Raw genomic sequence first — 18,924 nt, 5'->3', positions numbered from 1 at the left:
AGTATGGTTTGATTAATGCTATTATTTCTCCAAATGTCAGTGTCATGGTCTTCAGCACCGCAGGCGTTCAATTTTCTTGGATTGGGAATGAGCCCATTGTCTGACTGGTGGATCACAGGCGTTCTGTGCAATGTAAAGCTGGAAATACTGACGTTCTCTCTTAGAGGTTCTTTAAAGAACTAATATAAAACAATTTTTATCTCTCATAGACTTTCTAGATATTATGCCTGAGGATAGACAATTGAGTCCTTTTGAATTATGTTGTTTTATTACTTTTCTCCCCTCTATTAATTTCATTTTCCAATTAATGTGTGCTTTGTTTCTTTTTCTGTTTTGTTTGTTGCCAGTGGCTGAGGTCCATCAGGGGTGTGGGGGTTGTCTTTTCTATGTTTTCATATTTTTATTGATGATCAATAAATATATATTACTAAACAAATATTATTTTCTTGCCCAGAAATGAAAAGATAGAAACAACATTTGTATTTGTACTCATCAGCCAAAAGATTGTAGTTAGGGTTAGTTTATTTTAGCTAGCTTAGCTTAACTTAGTTTAGCTTAGCTTAGCTTAGTTTAGCTTAGCATAACATAGCATAGCTGGCCAGGTTATTTTAGCTAGCTTAGCTTAACTTAGTTTAGCTTAGCTTAGTTTAGCTTAGCTTAGCTTATCTTAGTTAAGCTTAGCATAACATAGCATAGCTGGCCAGGTTCTGTCCAAAGGTACCAAATTAGTCGTAACAAGTGAAATAGTGATTAGCATTGTTTGAAATGCTGGTAAAAATATTTTTGAACTTTTATAAAAATCAAGGATAAGTTTTCCCCCATTTCAAGTCTTCATGCTACACTAAGCTTTTGACAGGACAAATAATTGCTTAGGAAATAATATCAGTGCCAGCACATAGATGAAAATTGGACACAAATTCCGACAGAAGAAGAAGATCATGGACAAATATGGCCAATTTTGACTTAAATTAATCAAAGTTATTTAAACTTTTTTATATGCTAAAAACGAACTGTTAAGAAAAATGTACTGTTAAAAAGATAGATAGATTCTCCAAAATGTACAAAATACAAGCATTCAGGTGGGTAACACTTCATAATAACTATCAGTAATAATCTTCTACTGTGAAGAAACAATGAAATGGTTAAAAACATTAGTTGCAACTCATCCAAATAATGTTTATAAATGAACCACACAGTATTCATTATTATGAGCATCAGTTGCAACCTTCTAATAAACAATTGCTAATAAGTGGTTTATAAAGCATCCTGTTGCTTGTTAACAGTGAAATAATTGTTAAATACATTTTAATTAACTATAAATGTGCTGTTTTTAATGATATATAGTTGTTTATTTTAATATGATAGATATTATAAAGTCTTACCAAATATGTATGTATGTAATAATATTTGAAACACCCAGAAGAAAATACATAGGACATTACTTCAGTGGCCTCAGTGGTGGGTAGCTATGATAAACCTATAAATAACACTTGGTTTGTACACCTATATTTAATCTTTGTAACTTACAGAAGGATAATATACAAAAACACAGTTAAACCCATATAAATCAAATATAAACCACAGTAAACACATGAAGAACACCGCCTCAGTGTGTTTTAATGGGCGTAACCAGCCGGCATCTTTGTGGTTTGACTGATGTAAAGTCAAGCCAATCACATCCGCGATATCCAGTTAAAGAGTTTGATGGGCGGGGCCTAATAAAAAACGTTGGCCAACTGACAGCGTCGCGAGTGCCTGGTTGACCAATCAGCGGCTTGATGCCAAGTGGCCGTGTGTGCTTCAGGGGTGGCGTTGTGAGGCTCATTTCTTCAGAGGAGAATACAGTGTTGTTTCCAAGGTAAGTAGTTTAGAGTGTGTATTATGTCATGTTTTATATTACAACGTACGGATATTCTCGTTCGCATGTCGTGTTTTAAAACATTCTCGTCGGCGGCTCGACAGGCTAATGCTAAGCGCTAAATAACGGTTGTTGAGGGTACTTCCGTTGGGCTGTGTTGATAACGGTGAGGAGGGGATCATTCTAGTCATGTTGTTGGTTCAAATGGAGAGAGCCGGCTTTTTGAATTGCTTATTTAAAAGACACTCGTGTTTTTCTTGCTTCTTTCTGTTTCAAAGTGTCTTGAATTTAAGACGTGAGATATGTTGTCTCTGTTAAACAGGCTGAATTTGAGCATGAAGTAAAAAAATAGTGCGCTGTTTACGTTGGACACATGGCAGCAGACCACACAGAGCCTCACAACCAATTAACTACTCTATATCCACCTGACATTCAGTTATTACATAGAGGGATATGCTGTTATTAATGTCCTGAGGTTGATTCACCTGATAAACATTTAAATTGTATTCAGCCCCTCCCACACTAATAATTTACTCAATTTGGCTGAAGTTGTCTTAATCGGTCAAACTCTTGATATCTCCACAGTAAAAGTGATGAGATGTCTTCTTATAATGCCTTTAGCCTCTTTCTGCGGATGCTTTCAGCCACCCACTCCTTCCTCAGCTCATCTGTTTCCTCTCATCTCCTAATTCCAGATGCAGTTCATGCTCCTGTTCAGTCGACAAGGCAAGCTCAGGCTCCAGAAGTGGTACGTGCCTTTGTGTGATAAGGAGAAAAAGAAGATCACCAGAGAGTTGGTGCAGACGGTCTTGGCTCGGAAGCCCAAAATGTGCAGCTTTCTGGAGTGGAGAGACCTCAAGATTGTATATAAGAGGTGGGTAGGAATGGGACCTGGTTATGAATCAAATGTTTCTTTCTGGTTGAACGCTCGCAGAAAATAATTTTTCACACTTCCCTGGGCAATTCATAAACCCATCATTCAGAGACATGGTCCGGTTAGTGGATCCAGAGAGAGTGTTGACAAAGAGACAACGACATCATGACTATGACAAGAAAGAGCATTAATTTTGCCTCATTATATCCTGTTGCTGTGCCAACGGACAGGCAGGCAGACTATGCGTGAACCCAGGCGACCATACAGGGACAGACAAACACTGCAAGCACACAAAGTGCAGACAAGTCAACGATGTTGCACCATTGCCTAACCACACAAATGTTTAAACAAGTAGTTTAAAGTAAATACTTTGCCATTTTCATAAATATTCATATGTCTTTGTGTCTGTTATGTTGCCTGCAACAATTCAGTGCATTTATTGCATCCTGTTAAGGCATAACAGTGTAATTAGATAAGCAATTAGCGTTGCTGCCTCAGGATCTTGTTGTGCTGCAGTAATCAGAAAACATCTCTTTGCACCGCAGTTTTTTGCAGCTTCCAGCTTTCTAACTGTCACTCACATGCCAAGCAGGCAAGAGCTCTTGGATACAGCTGTGTGAGAGCTGATACAATAAGTCTTTGCTAAAAAATGTACAAAACCTTTGTTGAAGGTCCAAGAGAAGATGATTTGTAATGGTTGACGCATTATGGTTTTAAGTAGGCGAGAAAGGCCACAAATCCTACTTCTTTATTGTTTTATTTTTTTGGACACGTTTTTTTGTTACACGTTCTAGTAAGAAGAAATGAAAATGATAAGCTGTCAGGTCAGATCCACGGGTAAGCGCTCTGACCCGGAGCCAGCTGAGTCACATGACGCCCAGTGGAAATAGTTTTTAATACAACCAAGACAGAGACTGTTGCTGCTGTTTGATGTTAAGACTGTTGAAGGCTGAAATGGGATCTGGAGATATGAGATCTGGAGCACATAGTTATAGTAAAGACTAACGTAACTTGCGTTCGTTGAAAGGAAACACACAGTTACGGTAGGGGCTTTTAATAATGTGCAGCCGTCTCGTGTTTCAACACACAGCCTGTCTTCTTGACGGCATACAGCACGTCTAGAGCTGCAACTAACAGTAGTTTTCACTACCAGTTAATATGCGGCTTTTTTTTTGTTAATTGATGAATCATTTAGTCAAGGTAATGTCAGAAAAAAGCAAAAACTGTCTGTTGTACTTTCCCAAAGCCCAAGGTGATGTATCCGATTGACTTGTTTTATTTCCCATCAAGTCCAAAACCCAAATATATTCATTATACTCTCCAATCCTGCAGAAAAGAAGGAAATCCTCACATTTGAGAAGCTGGAAGCAGTGAATTTGTGGCATATTTAATAATTCGACTTATCAATGAATCATCTTAATGTTTCAGCTCAAAGCATGTTTGCATGAAGACAGGTTATAGCAATTCAAGTCCTCATAATGTGTACTGTATCTTATCTGGCTGTGTGTCAGAATCAATCTGGGATCAGAGATAAGGCTTCCCAGTCGACATTTTTGCCAAATCAGACTGCTTTAGTATTTGAAAACAGAGAATTTCCCTCCCATTAAGGCTCCGAGCTCCCTGCCATCAACAAAAATTATACAACCCCTAAAAAAGTCATAAACAACATTATGAAAAAAAGACAAAGTGCTGAATGTATCATAGAGAAGTAAATTATATCAGGGACGTTCTCTCCATGCATTTGCTTTGAAAGGTTTGATCCTGAACACCCTCTTGCCGTATGATTCAGCTCCAGTAAAAGTGCTGTATCATTTCTCTCTGCCACAACAACTAAACATCTGAACTGAACCCTTTGTGTTTCCTGAGCTTGGCTGTGCCTTGCATTCGCTCGCACACAGCAGACAATGATGGAGTGGATCAGGAAACGATTCAGGAATCTAAAAGAAACATCACTATCGAATGACGGGAATCGATAACGCCAACAAGTTCAAGTCCCGTCTGTTTTGAGACTTGTTACTTGTCTGTTTGAAATCTCCAGCCTTGTCCACTGTGCCCTCCTGCCCTGCGGGCTCTTTGGGGATCAACTGACCAGCTCCTTTATTAGCCAATCATCACATGCTTAAAGAGTGCCTTAAGGATTATCAGGGATAAGGAACCATGGCAGAATGAGGCTTAACTCATGCAGCCTTCTGCATCCGGCTTCTGGCTTTTAAATGAATACCCTGTGCACAGTAAACAGCGATTTTTAATAATAACACAGAAGTGCCATCTCAGCACCATTGCAGCCAGCTTGGAGACACTATGTATTACTTCTAGATCCTGTCTAAGTGATAAAAAATCAAAGTCAGCTCTTCTTTTACTTACAGCCCTGATTCTAAAAAGAGCGGTGACACTGTGTAAAACATAAATAAAAATAGAATATAATGATTTGCAAATCACCTTTGAGCTACATTTAACTAAATAACATGCAAAGACAAGATATTTAATGTCCAGACTCATAAACTTTACTGTTTTTTATAAATATACACTCATTCTGGATTTGATATCTGCAACAGATTCCTAAAGTGTAGGGGCAGGGGCATGTTTACCACACTCAGTGTGCATCTGTGCACAGAGCACACTAATGGTTGATTTTCCATTTTTGGTTGATATTTGACTTTTGTCATTGTGTTGCAGATATGCCAGCCTTTACTTCTGCTGTGCCATAGAGGACCAGGACAACGAGCTCATCACACTGGAGATCATCCACAGATACGTGGAGCTGCTGGATAAATACTTCGGCAGTGTAGGTTTCTGCTTGTTCTTTCAAGTGTGTTGTATCCACGATGACATAGTTAATCACATGTTTTTGCCAAATGTTGGAACCAGGTGTAAGGTGCTAGTCATTCTTAATGAGTGTTTGTTCATTTTCATTTCAACAGGTTTGTGAGCTGGACATTATTTTCAACTTTGAGAAGGCTTACTTCATCCTGGATGAGTTCCTGCTGGGTGGGGAAGCTCAGGAGACGTCCAAAAAGAACGTATTGAAGGCCATTGAGCAGGCTGACTTGCTACAGGAGGTAAGTCGCCTTATGAAATCAATTTGGGAAGAAAAAAATATATATTACTGCTACTGTTAATTTATTAATCTTCCCTCACTTTCCATGCTAACTGTGTCGACATTTGTGACTTTTCACATCAAAGTCAGGTGGTATAGATGAGGAGGAGTTAGAGGAGTGAATCAAAGTATTTTACACCAGTAGTCCGAGCTACCTAAAGTTGTAAAGATTTCAGTCGTATTTGTTTCAGGTACTGGTGGTATCATCAAGTACAGTTTAATACTTAGATTGTGCGTTGTTTTTATCCATTCAAACCACAACTTGGCCTAACAAACCTTTTTAGTACATTTGTTGGGTTTTTGGACTTTTTCTTTTTTTAAATCTCTTATTTTCCATGATTTCCTTTGCAAATTAAAAATTCACAAATAATAGGTTGCTGGGAGCACATTTACTGAGGCTGCTCCCTCTTCCAGTACTTACTGCAATATTTATAATTAATTGTCTGATAAAACTGTGTCTTGTTTGACATATTTCTGATGAACGGTCACGGTGAGAGCTAATCTTAGTGTCAATTCCGTTGCGTTTCGCTAGTTGAATGTTTTGGGGGGTTTTTTTGCCTAATATGGCTTTATTGCTAGGACAGATTGAGATATGACAGGAAACAGGATGAGAGAGAGGGGGAGTGACACGCAGCAAAGGGCCCCGAGCCGAGCTTTGATATGCTTGTAAAAGAGTGAACAGTGAGGCTGACATCACATAGATAAAACAGTGCAAAACTGAAAAACATGAATCATTTGTGAACCCCTCTTGCATCTGAGGGCTATCTGAATCTAGCACAGGAATGTCAGACTCCACCATTCACAATGAAAATGAATATATAGAGATATCATTTATTAATTCCAATGCATTGGGTGGCTATTGCAGAAAAAAGGCAGTCCACAAATAGTATCAAAAATGTGGTCTGATTTCATAAAAATAATATTTTTATTATTTTTCAATGAAATCCTTAATAAAGAATAATAATACATAGGTTAAAGGTGCAATATGTAAGAATTGGCCACCTGTTGAATTCATATCAACTGCGGCTAACTGTAGCTGCCTACCGTAGCTACTAAGCTAAGTTAATTCAGCTAAAAGGTGTATCAGCTGTGTCTACATCTTGAGTTGTAAACTGGCTGGAGGCGAGAACAAAACATAGACAATGTTAATGTTATGTAATCAGAACTGTTGTTTCTTCAGTCTGTTGATGATTTTGCATCATTTTTTAATGTTTTGAAAAAATTCATACATGTTGCACCTTAAAGTCAGTAAGTCACCTGAAGAAATGTGAACCTTGTTACTACAAATGAACTTCACTACCTTAACTAGAGTAGCTATAATTACTTTACCTTCTGCTTATAGGCATTCTTGGCTGTTGAATTTATCCTTCTTACCCTTCTTACGGCTCTATTGAGCGGAGGGAGGTCACCTGGCACTGCCACTGCACTATGGTGTTCCTTTCTTGTAATTATTTATCTCCCTGGTCAGTGTTGTCCTAAATGTATCTTTAATTTCATTTTCTTCGATGCATGAATTCTCTTGATTTATGCAGCCTTTTTTTCACCGATGTTTGACATTTTATTTCTTCAGATCCTCCTTTCATTGGCTTCACGATGCTTAACTGTTTATCTTGATTTCAGCTGACATATTTTCTCTCCTTGCCTGTGTGTTCTTTACTATTGTAATTTGCAGAATATAGACTTTCAGATGCGCCTGTTTGCAGGTACAGTTAAAAACCAAGATAACCCTTGCTGTAGTGTTAGATTAGTAGCCATAGATGTACCTTAGACTCACCAACACAACTCTAAAACCAGCAGAAACAACATACGTGCAACATTTCAAGTGTCATGAATGCATTGGACATTTTAAAGTTGCTGGTGTGTTTTTTCTGCTTTTGTATTGACCTCAACCATGATTCCTCTGATTCCTTTTCAGTGTCACTAAAACGTTTGATTTTGATTTGCCACTCTGAAATTTCCAACATTCTTTACAGTCTTTTCTGAGTGGATTGAAGGTTGGAGTGAGGGTAGCTCAAGTTCCTGCCCACAAACAAAGCCTCATTGTCTGCACAGCTGAGACCACACAAACACGTCTGGCCTACATTAGCATTTCATATGGAGGGAGCATAATTACAGTTGCAAAGAAAAAAAACACATTGTCACTGCAATTATGATGCTGACCGAAAGCATACTTTGGAGTGCACCAATAAACACAGTTTACAACACTGCAGCTGTTTCAGCTTCAGTACACAGGGAGCTCTCTGTCGCTCTCTGTCCCTTAATGACATATATCAAAACTAAAAGCTTAAACATATCCTAATTCAGATATTTTTACTTTGTGTTTCTAGAAGAAGCTGTTCCAGTTGGCATGTTTAAGTGAATTACTACTTTTTAATTCTTAAACACACTGTGAAAAAGATCTGGTAAAAGCAGTTTTTAGTCTTGAATACACATTAAATAGGCAGAAACACATGGTATTTCTGATTGCACAGTAGTCTTGTATACACAGACCTAATCTGTTTCACCAGGCTGATTGGTTTGTTGGATTTCTTTTGCTCAACATTTAGTGTTTATCGAGCCAAAAGGCCACTGCTAATGAGTTCTGGGAAGCAAAATCAGGCCACTGATGACAAACCATTAACATCCATTGAGGAAAGATGCTGTTAACTGTGGAGAACCACCAATACTGGATATCTGTTTTTTTACATTCAACACAAAAGACTCGGCAGAGATTCTTCAAACTTTGTGGTAAAGATACAAACGAATCCAGAATATTTTGCAGGTTAAAAACAAACAAAAAAAGAAAAAACATGGATCAAATGTTCCTAAGAATATATCATTTTGCACATTTGATCATGTATACACGGATACAGATATTCTGGCATAAGCCAATCCACCTCATTCTTAGCCCCATGATATCTTGCACATAATAACTTAAGGAAACCTGCACTTGCCATGTTAACAGGACACAAGTCCTGTTCCTAAAGCAACTGGGAAGGTTTATCATTTATTCATGAAGATTAAGGTTAGCAACTTAATTCAGTGAATGTTAAAAACACTATTAGAGTTGCTTAGCCCGCTTAGCTTTTGCTTCTAAAGCCATGAAAGTGCGTTGGTGGGTGAGTTATTATCATAGTTTGTCACTTACGCTAGTTCTGCTGAGCACTGGAAGTATCGCCCATTATCGTTTCTAGAGTGACCTCCCCAGAAAACTTGTGGATATCCCCAGAAATAATCTGTTGTTTTGTTTAGGGAACTGTGTATGAATCTAAATATAAATTTAACCTTTAAACACAGCGTTTGGCAACATACCTCTTCGACTGCAGAAAGTTTAATTTTACAGAACTCCACCATAAGTCTTATCAGTTTGCTACATTTTTATGTTCAATCATGAAACTATTACTTTGCCTTTCTCATTTCTTAATGTGTGATAAAATCTCTCTTTATTATTACCTTTGGTAGCCAATGCAGTGCTTATTGAAAATAAGTCATATTTGAGCTTAATAACCTTCATGACCTTGACATTTTACTCATGTTACCAAACTTGGAACACAAGCAGCCCGAAAGTAAGTAATGAAATACAGCAATAAAGTGAGAGAGCAGAAGGATATCCAAGTGTGGCCCATTAACTGTGAGGCAGCTGCTGCCCGGCCAAGTCCATAATCTCTGAGGACAAACTGTGAAGCTTTTCGCTGATTCACAGTCAACAGGACCATCAGGTAGCTGTACTTTACAGAACATACTGTACTGTGATCCTAAAAGGCTTATGGTAAGTTCCTAATGTAGCTTTTCACTCTCCAAATGTGTGCAGTTATGAAGTGAGGAGCCATTTTAGTTGATATTCTCACTTTGAAGAAATGGGGTCAAAACCGCGAAGAGTGCCAATCCACGTTTACCCCGAGAGGGAGAGAGAAAGAGGTCTCTGATTGGCTCAATTCTGTATTTGTAGAGCCAGAATGAAGACTGGGGAAGTTTGCCAAATGAGGAGATCTTGTAATGGGCCTAGAGTCCATCCGTGCCTCCGTCCAGGCAATTGGTAACTACTAGACTGGTGCCGTCAGTCAGTCGGCATGGGTTGCCAGTTCTGCGTGCCGTGGACTTCTACCTGCATGTGTTACCGCCAGTGTTACTCTCTCTTAACTCTGAGTGAAAAATACATGACACCATGAAAAGGGTCATCACAGGCATGAACTCAAACTTGAATGTTTAGAACATGTCTGAATATGCTCATTTTCACTAACAGGCGGTTTAATCCAACACTTTTTATTTACATTATATTACATTAAAACAAATATTTGAATTATCATTTTTGAATCACGAAGGTCCAGTGTGTAGTTTTTAGGGAGATCTATTGGCAGAAACATATTTTGTTATTCATAATTGTGATGTCACTAGTGTGTAATCACCTGAAATTCAGAGTCGTCGCGTTTTCATCACCTTGGAACGAGCCTTTTATACTGTATCTACAGAGGAGTCCGCCATGTTGCACTGGTTTGAAAGAGGGACTTTTGCGTTTCTTGAAAGCGATGTTAGGTTCTCTTGCAAACTTGCAAAGGGGAGGATGAGTTGAGGGGTATTTAGTTGGTTGCAGCCGGCATCCTCACCACAAGATGCTGCTAAATTCTACACACTGGTCCTTTAATTGGAATTTCACATACATTTTCAAGTAAAAATGTCAAATTTAGATTGTAAATGTTTTCATGTGTAAGTAAAAGAGCTATGCCGCCTGTGTGAAGACGAGCCTGTTGTTTTACTAACAGCACTGAATGAAAAGAGATTCATTACTCTCTATGTTGGATTGAAATGGTGTGAACTTTTTAATGAATGATAACATGTTGAATCAGTATTTTGCATTTATTAATATTTATTTTGCAGGTTTTTGAACAAGAAGGGAAGTGTTAATCGACATTTTTCACATTCTCAAAAAAGCAGATTAAAACAACCAAAGAATGCGTTAATCTGCCTCTCAGTACTCTCCCACTTCACTTTCCTGTCTTTTGCCCTCTAGCTGAAGCTGACATGCCCCTACTTAAGATGTAAATATTTAAAAAAAACACCTCACAAATATGTATTTACGTTTTTTAAAAAGGCATTAGATTACGTTGCACAAACAAAAGTAAATAGTGCTTTTGTTTGGGAATACTTTCTTCATTTTATAACCAACAATCAAATAAAATTCAGAAACGCCTACATGTGACACAGTGATAAAACAATGTAGTAAATTATTTGAACTTTTAAACACAACAATACAATGGTAAGATGTTGAATTTCCACATGTGTAGTAAATGTTTCAACATGTGTGAGAGACATATACTGTATGAACACACAAACACACATGTTACCTGATTTTTAGCATCAGAGTCAAAGGTTGTCATCCTTTAAAAGATCTAAACATATCGTACATATAAGTTAGAGAAGAATAATGCTGTAGGTTGAGTTGGGGGCACATTTGGAATGAGGGCCTCCGTCTTGAAAGCATTAGTAGGTGCATACTGCTGTGATTACATGGAAAACATGCCACAGGGGATTTGGTCCAAGTTATTTTAATAAGCCTTTTAATGAAACACTTCTCAGGAGCCGGCCATTACTTTGGTGCCAGTAAGCAAATCTCCTTTTAGAGTAATGATGCCTCTGAAGACCTCCTGCTCAGCTCATCTCGGCAGAGATCATCAATTGAACATAGGCGTCCCAATGAAGAGGGCTTTGTGTTATTGTGTCGGTGCACAGTTAACCTCCCGCTCCCCGAGCACATACTGTAGATGTATAGATGCTGTAGGCTCCTGAGAGATTTCCCCTTCATCCAAGTTGACCACCAGTGCTTTGCTTTTTTTATTGTTGTCCTTATAAAATTGTTTACCTCACAGGTGTCATGGTCCCAAATATGGTCTCTGAGTCCTCTGGTCTTTTCCAGAACTAGGCCAGCTGAGGTGATTACTCTGTTTCTGTGGATTTAGGCCATTCATGCCACTAGAGCCCTTTAGTCAGAACTAGTCTCAGTCCTCTAACTGTATATAACAGTCTGTCTGTTTCTCAGTTCCTGCTGGTTACGCCAGTTTTCCTGGTGTCGTGTCACTAGTTAGTCTCTCCACAGCTGACAATACATGTTTGTGTTGAAAACAAAGCCTGTCGTAGTCTGTTTGTCTTTGTTTTCCATTTATGTGTCAAATTTCATCGACATCGTCCGTTACCAGAAGTTTATATGTTTGGATAGTTGACACTTTGACCGTGTGCCTGCAGGTAAACTGAATTAGCAGCGAACATTAAACTGTATCCATGTCTGTTTAATTGTTCATACAGTCATTTGAGACATTTAAAATATGAGCTTAAATCACTGTGAGTTTGTTTGACTTTGGCTAAGTAGGGGGAAAAGGCAGCTTAAAGAAGTAGTTTGACATTTTGAGATATATGTTTATTCTCCTTCTTGCTGGGTGGAAGTCGAGAAAAAGATACCACTCTCATGTCTGAATGCTAAATATGAACTCACAGCCAGGAGACGGTTGATAAAGCTTTATCATAAATTCTATGAACAGGGGGAAGTAGCCAGCCTGGCTCTGTCCAGAGGTGATTACCATATTCACATGGCGGCCATTTTCACGCTCAGGGTGGGAAGCTCAAATGCTGGGAAATTGTCACGCTGCTATGTTACATGTTCTTAGTTGTATGTTTGTAGAGAATCTGACACATTGTTCTCATTTAACCACAGTGTGATTGATCAGCAACTGAAAATACAATGGACAGTGAAAATATAGAGTGTCATTGGGCCATATATCAAACTTTATTACGTAGCATTTTGCCATTCTCTAGCCTACAATACTTTTTGGATTACATCCAGTGTGTTTCACTTCCAGGCTTAAGTAAAATGTACCTTAGATGTAAGTTAATATTTGAGAATTATACTTTCCTCTTGTTTCGTTTAACATGATGAAATTGTGATGTTTGCTAGTAAGTGGTTAGATGTACGTGTTAGCTGATGTCTAATGGAAGCTGATTTATCAGATAAGTTGTTTTACCTTGAAATACGGACCGAAGTCCCTTTAGAATCTTAATAGACATTGTTTTTTCAGTTGCTGATCAATCAGGAAGTGTTAACAATTTCTCAAATTCCCTGCGTTTATACAACCTGCAACCTGGAAGACAACAGTACAACATTATCCCATCATGTGACCTCCCACCCTGAGTGTCTTTAGTCCACATTAAATTTAAACAGAAAATCAGCAATTCATGGTTTTACAGGGGGTTATGTGGGGAAAGTATTTCTCGGCTAGGCTAATGACTTCGCAGAGGCACATACCAGCAAATTAAAAATGCCTTTTTATGTTTTGTTTTTTTCTATTTTGCCAACTTACAGAATTAAAGAACAAGATATAACATGTTAATTAGTGAGCTTTAGAGGTGCTGATGGGTCTTTTTTCATCTTTAGACAGAGCCAGGCTAGCTGTTTCCCCCTGTTTCCACTCTGTATGAACTCCTGGCACTAGGTTTAATATTTCTCATAGAGACGTGAGAATGATGTGTATCTTCTCGTCTAACTCTTTGGCAAGAAAGTGAATAAGTGTATCCCCACCTAAAGCGACTCCCCTGATAGATACAGGCGGAACAGTGGTGAGAATAGTTTGTCTGAAGTGATCCCTCCAGCTTGTTGCACTGTCTCCTGCATGTCCTGTGAACGTCTGTATGAGGTGGCTGTTACGACTCAATGTTGCCTTGTTTTCTAAGCTGTATGCGTTTCTCTCCCTCAGCCCCGACATGAGTACTTTACTGTGCCTGTGTACTGAATGGCTGCCATCGCTGCTGCTGCTGCTGCTGCTGCTGCTGCTACCCACCCTGCATGCTGAGCTCCTCAGTGCTGCCTGACACCTTTCTCTCTGCCCTCTGAGCACCTGTCATTGTCATTGTTCACGGGGTGTAACTGTACTCTCGGCTCACTATTCAATTCGATAAATGACAGTCATGATATCATATTGTCACAATATTGATAATAAACCAAAAACTGCAGGAAAAGGGTGATAACATTCAGGCTCGATTACGCATTTTCTTGAAAATTTGAATGATTTGAATTTAACTGAAAATCGTCATCAGCGTGTTTATTTGTAATATATTATTGATTTAATGGTGATATATTGTTACATGCCTGTCATTCATCCACTTATTGTTGGTTTCAATGCACCAGTTGAACACCTCTTCATTATTACCACTGTAAGGAAGCAAGTTTTCATCAGTGCCATCATGAGCCTAAAGTATGCAGAAAATCCTTTACTCAAGGTCCACCACTTATTAGGGAAGGGACATGATGTTCATACAAAATCCCTTTGTCTTTGTGCACAAATGTGTCCGACTGTCTGAGTATTTAGGTCTAAACACTAGCAACAACACATAAAGTACGAATTCGTGTGTTCCTTAAAACACAGATTCCAGACTCATTACCTCCACATTTTCTAAGTAATTACGTCCAAGAGGTGTTCATCCAGTCATTTATGTTTCATGTCTTTATATCACTGGTCTTGTTTGTGTGACTGAATTCCCATTACGTCAACCATGGGTGGGACGTGAATTCATTTGAAGTCGTGTGTTTCCAGTTCTGGTGGATTTGTTTTTTTTTATATCTTTGCAATTCAAATAACAGTAACAAATAACAACATATGTATTTGAATCTTAGGTGTTGCTGTGATTTCTAGGAGTGGTTGTTATAATTCTTAAAACTAGAACTAACCCGTGTTCAGCCCATATCACAAACTGAAAGACCTTATAGATTTTCAATATTTTAAATGTTTGTTTTTTTTATTTAGAGATCTTGGTTATTTCCTTTTTAAAAATAAATAAATAGCAAAAAGCCTGCTCCCAAGGTAAGTGGTGTTTGAGGGATTAATGATGAATAAATATTAGTTTTTGCATTGATTAACTAAGGGCTCTGGTTATGGGCATTTAAACTCCCTTTAAATAATTAGCCTTACAAATTCTTTATGTATTTTAAATGCACACCGAGCACTTAAAATGTTTATATGATCCGTCACTGTTTATCTGTGTCCTACTAAGAAATACAGACCATTCTGATGAATAGAGGATATTTTTTATCAATGTATATAATAGATACAATGAATAAACTGTTTGTGATTCTGTGTCATTCGAGCACACTGGTGTTGCTTCTTTACTATAACTGATGGATTATTGTGTTTGTCCCACGTGACACCTTCGAGGTTAAGCTGACATGTACTCATTTAGTTTTTACTGCAGCCGTTTTCTTCCATGTTGCAATCATCCCCTCGCCGCCGAATGGTGCTAAGCTCCATTTGCTTTGCAGATGAAGATGTTAAGACCACATAAATAGGCGACAAGGGATTCAGCAAAATGCACCCTGAAAGTGAAAAGTCTATAATTGGTGAATAATACATAGTTTATATTTTAAGACTGGGGCTGAACATCTTGCACTAGAAATGAAATGACACTTGAGGAGCTACACTGTGTAGATGCGGGTTGTTTTTCTCCTCTTACATAAAACAAGATTTCTGTCTCACTGCTCTGATGCAACTCCTCTCTTTACTTTGTGCTGAACCTTGTTTTAGGATGCCAAAGTAAGTGCTTCTCTTTTCTTTCTGCCACATGCCACCTGCCCTGATGTTTGCTTGTATAATGTTTTTTTTTTTTAATGATTTGTGACACATTAGCTAAGTGCACCATGAACAAATAATGATTTATCAAATAATAGGAATAGCACAAAGACACTTTCTCACAGCTGACATTATGACATTAATGATGGCTGCATTCCGTTCTGGTGACCCAGTTCCAGGCCTCTGGTATTGTACATGCTCGATCACTGATATTGGGAAGCTAGGATAGAATGGCACGAAGCTGTCATTAATATCATTACACTGTTAAGGGATTAAGTTAAGGGAACACTTAATCGTCACAGTATAATACCATCACAGTTAAACTTCAGGGATATCAAGTGATCAACCCTCCAAACGGGAAAGTTTTTGCATATGGGGCTCTCTCCTCATCCTTCCTGACTGATTCTTCTCTAGTTTTATGTTCAGCTATTGTTCTCGTCACTACTGATAGCATGAGGCCGTACCTGCTGCCCAATCAGGTTGCACAGGTAGTCCAGCTCCTCCAGGCTGGCACATTCATATATGCGGTCGCAAGAGCATCAATCCAGCAGTAGGACCGGTAACTGCTCCTTTTTGCAAGGAGGATCAGTGTTTATGTTTTAATCTGATCGCTGATAAAATAAATTAATTTACAAATGCATCACTTTGGCTCTAGAGCAGCGTGCAATCTGCAAGTAACTAGTAACTAAAGTTATCAGATAAATGTAGGGGAGTAAAAGTACAATATTTGTGCGTGTGTGTGCATATTTGAGGAATGCTGTCAATGTTGAAATCGGCTGTAATCGGTGTGTAGCTCGCCGAGCACTTCACTGGAGCTGTGGTTCCTCTCTCTCCAGGATGCAGAGACCCCGCGCAGTGTGCTGGAGGAAATTGGACTGACATAAACATACTCCTCCTCCTCTTCATCATCATCATCATCATCATCATCATCATCTTCCACTTGCCACAAACTCCTTCATCTGCCAGCTACTCTGCTGTATGTAGCTGAACAACTCCAGTTCACCTTTGAGCATACTCAATCTCACAACCGCGCACACACACACACACACACACACACACACTCAACTGTGTTACACAACTCTGCCTTTGTTTTCTACTTTCTTTCTGAGACAAACAATGTAGCACTGTTTTGGTATTTCCTACCGAGTTATTTATTTATTCATTCATGTGTGTGATGACGTTAACTGTTACCAAGCAAAACAGGAAGACTGCATCATTATTAAGGTTTTTTTCTTTATGTTTTTGCTGCTTTCCAGTCCACACAAAGATGCTGAACTGAGTGAACTGCTTGTTTTTCAAATTGACCAAAGCTGACGAGATCACACTATTCTGTGAAGTATATTTAGTGAACTTTAATGACCTGTATTACAAATGTGTTATACAAGAGTTATAGAATAGAATTTATTGTAAAGGGAAGTCAAAAGTATTACATTAAAAACACCAAAGAGGTTAATGGCAGGATCCCACTTAACGTTGAATGCCTTAAATGCTGGAGGATGCCTACTTATTTTAAATGTAGTGGGTAAATACACTGGGTCTATTTTATTTATGTAGTGTTTGGAAGAACTAAATCACCTTTTTCTCTGTGTGTGTACTACTGTGCTTCTTTACAAGTGTATTTGGGATTAAAGTATTTTACTAAAGCAAAGATAATCCAGTCTTTTAAAACATAAAATCAGTGTTGTCTAGGATAAATTAAAGGTGTTAATGGTAACATGCTAATGTAGCATTTTATCTCCCCTCTTCCCCCCTTGTGTGCATGCAACAACAATGCTGTTGTTCCAATCATCTGCCTCCTCAAGTTTGTTGCACTACTTAACGTCACAAACCCTAGCTGGCTAACGTTGGCTTGGCTAACGCTAGCTAGGTAAAGCTAAGGCAGTACAAGAAGCTAGAACCAAACGTCAAGAAGCAAAAAAACACAGAGATAAACAAAACAATCCTAAAAAAGCTCTGTGGATGTATTATTTTTAAAGCATGATTTGTCTACTTAAAAATGTTATCAGTATGACCCTTAAAGAGACAGGATGTTTCAACTAAAGCTGGCAAAAAAACTGACGAACACACTGCCATTAAAATTTCTCACATTATTATGAACATCACGTTAGCAAACAATCAACTACTCACGCATCATTATCATCTCATCTCCACCTGCAGAAGTGCTCTATTCTCCTTTAGCTGCTGGTTGTGATCTCCATCGACATCTGAGAAACATCTGGATCTTAACCTGCTAAATGTGTGAAGTCACCCCTTTCAATTAATCTGGTATAAAAATTATAGGTGCACAGTATGTAAAAATTGTCCATTTGCTTAATTCCGACTCAAAACTGTAGTAACCGCTAACTGCTGCTTACTGTAGCTGCCGTTACCCATTTAGCTCGGTTAGCAATGCAGCTAGTGGTCTGGAATGTAAACTCTGAGGACCAGGACTGCCGAGGCCAGCTGGTTAGCACACTAACTTCTTAAAACATCTCCGCAACACAATACATAGACATCATATAACAAAACGATTATTCCTTCACATTGTGTTGGTAATTACATATTTTAAATGTTTTCATCTTAAATTCTTACATATTGCACCTTTGAAAATGATGTATAAATGCAGCTTTAACTGTAGATCCGATATTCTTTTGGAGACAGATACAGCGGGAGCACTTTTATTCTTTGTATATAGTCTGTAGTAAACAGTGTTGATATCTAGTAACAAACCAGTGCTAATCATTGTGACAATTTAGACCTGAGGCACTTCCACCAGAGTATTTACAGCAGCACAGTCTACTCTTTTAAAGCCGGCTCACTGTCTAACCCACACTGATGGTGTTTTAATATTAAAAAGTCGAAAACAGGGAAGATTTGGCCTTTGTAAACTTCCTATTTACTACTGTGACTGGAAAAAAAAGACTAAACAGCAATAGTGTCATAAACCGTAGCAGAGTATTAAGATTTTTAAGTAGTTTCCAGACTGACACGTAAAATGCCTTTGACATAGGACTGTATAAACCCCATAAAATGTTATTCTTATGTGTATTTCTATTTCCATGTTGGATATTTTTTCTTAATTAATCAATTTTTTGGTGGATTTTCATTTTTGCAACTACTTCTATTTACCGCTGTTGTCTGACATGTTGAAATCTGTTCCTATTAACATTTTTATATAACTTCTAATATGCATTTTCATGTTTTATTTATTCTGTATGATATACTGTGACTCAGAGGTGTGACTGATGGAATCGATGGCATTCTCTGCGGCGTATTTTGTGGGTACAGAACTGCTGCAGTGTCTGAAGAATTAAAAAAAAGGAAGGTCATGTTTTCCTGTTAAGTTAAGCAATAAAGAGTACTCTAGTGGCAGAGAGGCTGTACTGTCACAAACAACTTGTTTCCTCTCCATCTGTTCTCTGCTGGTCACACAAAGCACAGGAGGAGGGATCTGCCCAGTTTCAGTGATGTGAAGAGTAAATGTGTCTCCAGATGTTGTTACACATTGACTGGGACATGTTAAACTGAGCTC

At 38.3% G+C, this 18,924-nt stretch overlaps 1 protein-coding gene across 8 annotated transcripts; it reads left to right on the top strand.

Annotated features, from left to right (window-relative positions):
* Positions 1-1,742: 1,742 nt before the first annotated feature.
* LOC115590784 (AP-1 complex subunit sigma-2) lies at positions 1,743-18,788 on the top strand. 8 transcript variants are annotated; one of them, XM_030432189.1, is made up of 7 exons: positions 1,743-1,858; positions 2,554-2,732; positions 5,409-5,517; positions 5,654-5,791; positions 7,502-7,532; positions 11,673-11,735; positions 13,548-14,937. In XM_030432189.1, exons 2-6 carry the CDS (start codon positions 2,554-2,556, stop codon positions 11,723-11,725), a joined length of 510 nt encoding a protein of 169 aa, XP_030288049.1. In that variant the 5' UTR covers positions 1,743-1,858; the 3' UTR covers positions 11,726-11,735; positions 13,548-14,937. The 8 variants fall into 8 exon arrangements, with proteins under 8 accessions (XP_030288049.1, XP_030288050.1, XP_030288048.1 ...); XM_030432190.1 differs by lacking the exons at positions 7,502-7,532; positions 11,673-11,735; positions 13,548-14,937 and adding exons at positions 15,369-15,377; positions 16,250-18,788; XM_030432188.1 differs by lacking the exon at positions 7,502-7,532.
* The last annotated feature ends 136 nt before the right edge of the window (positions 18,789-18,924 follow it).

Source organism: Sparus aurata, chromosome 11 (assembly GCF_900880675.1).
Source record: "Sparus aurata chromosome 11, fSpaAur1.1, whole genome shotgun sequence".
In the NCBI taxonomy this organism is placed as follows: domain Eukaryota; kingdom Metazoa; phylum Chordata; class Actinopteri; order Spariformes; family Sparidae; genus Sparus; species Sparus aurata.
This window is presented reverse-complemented; position numbering and strand designations above follow the sequence as displayed.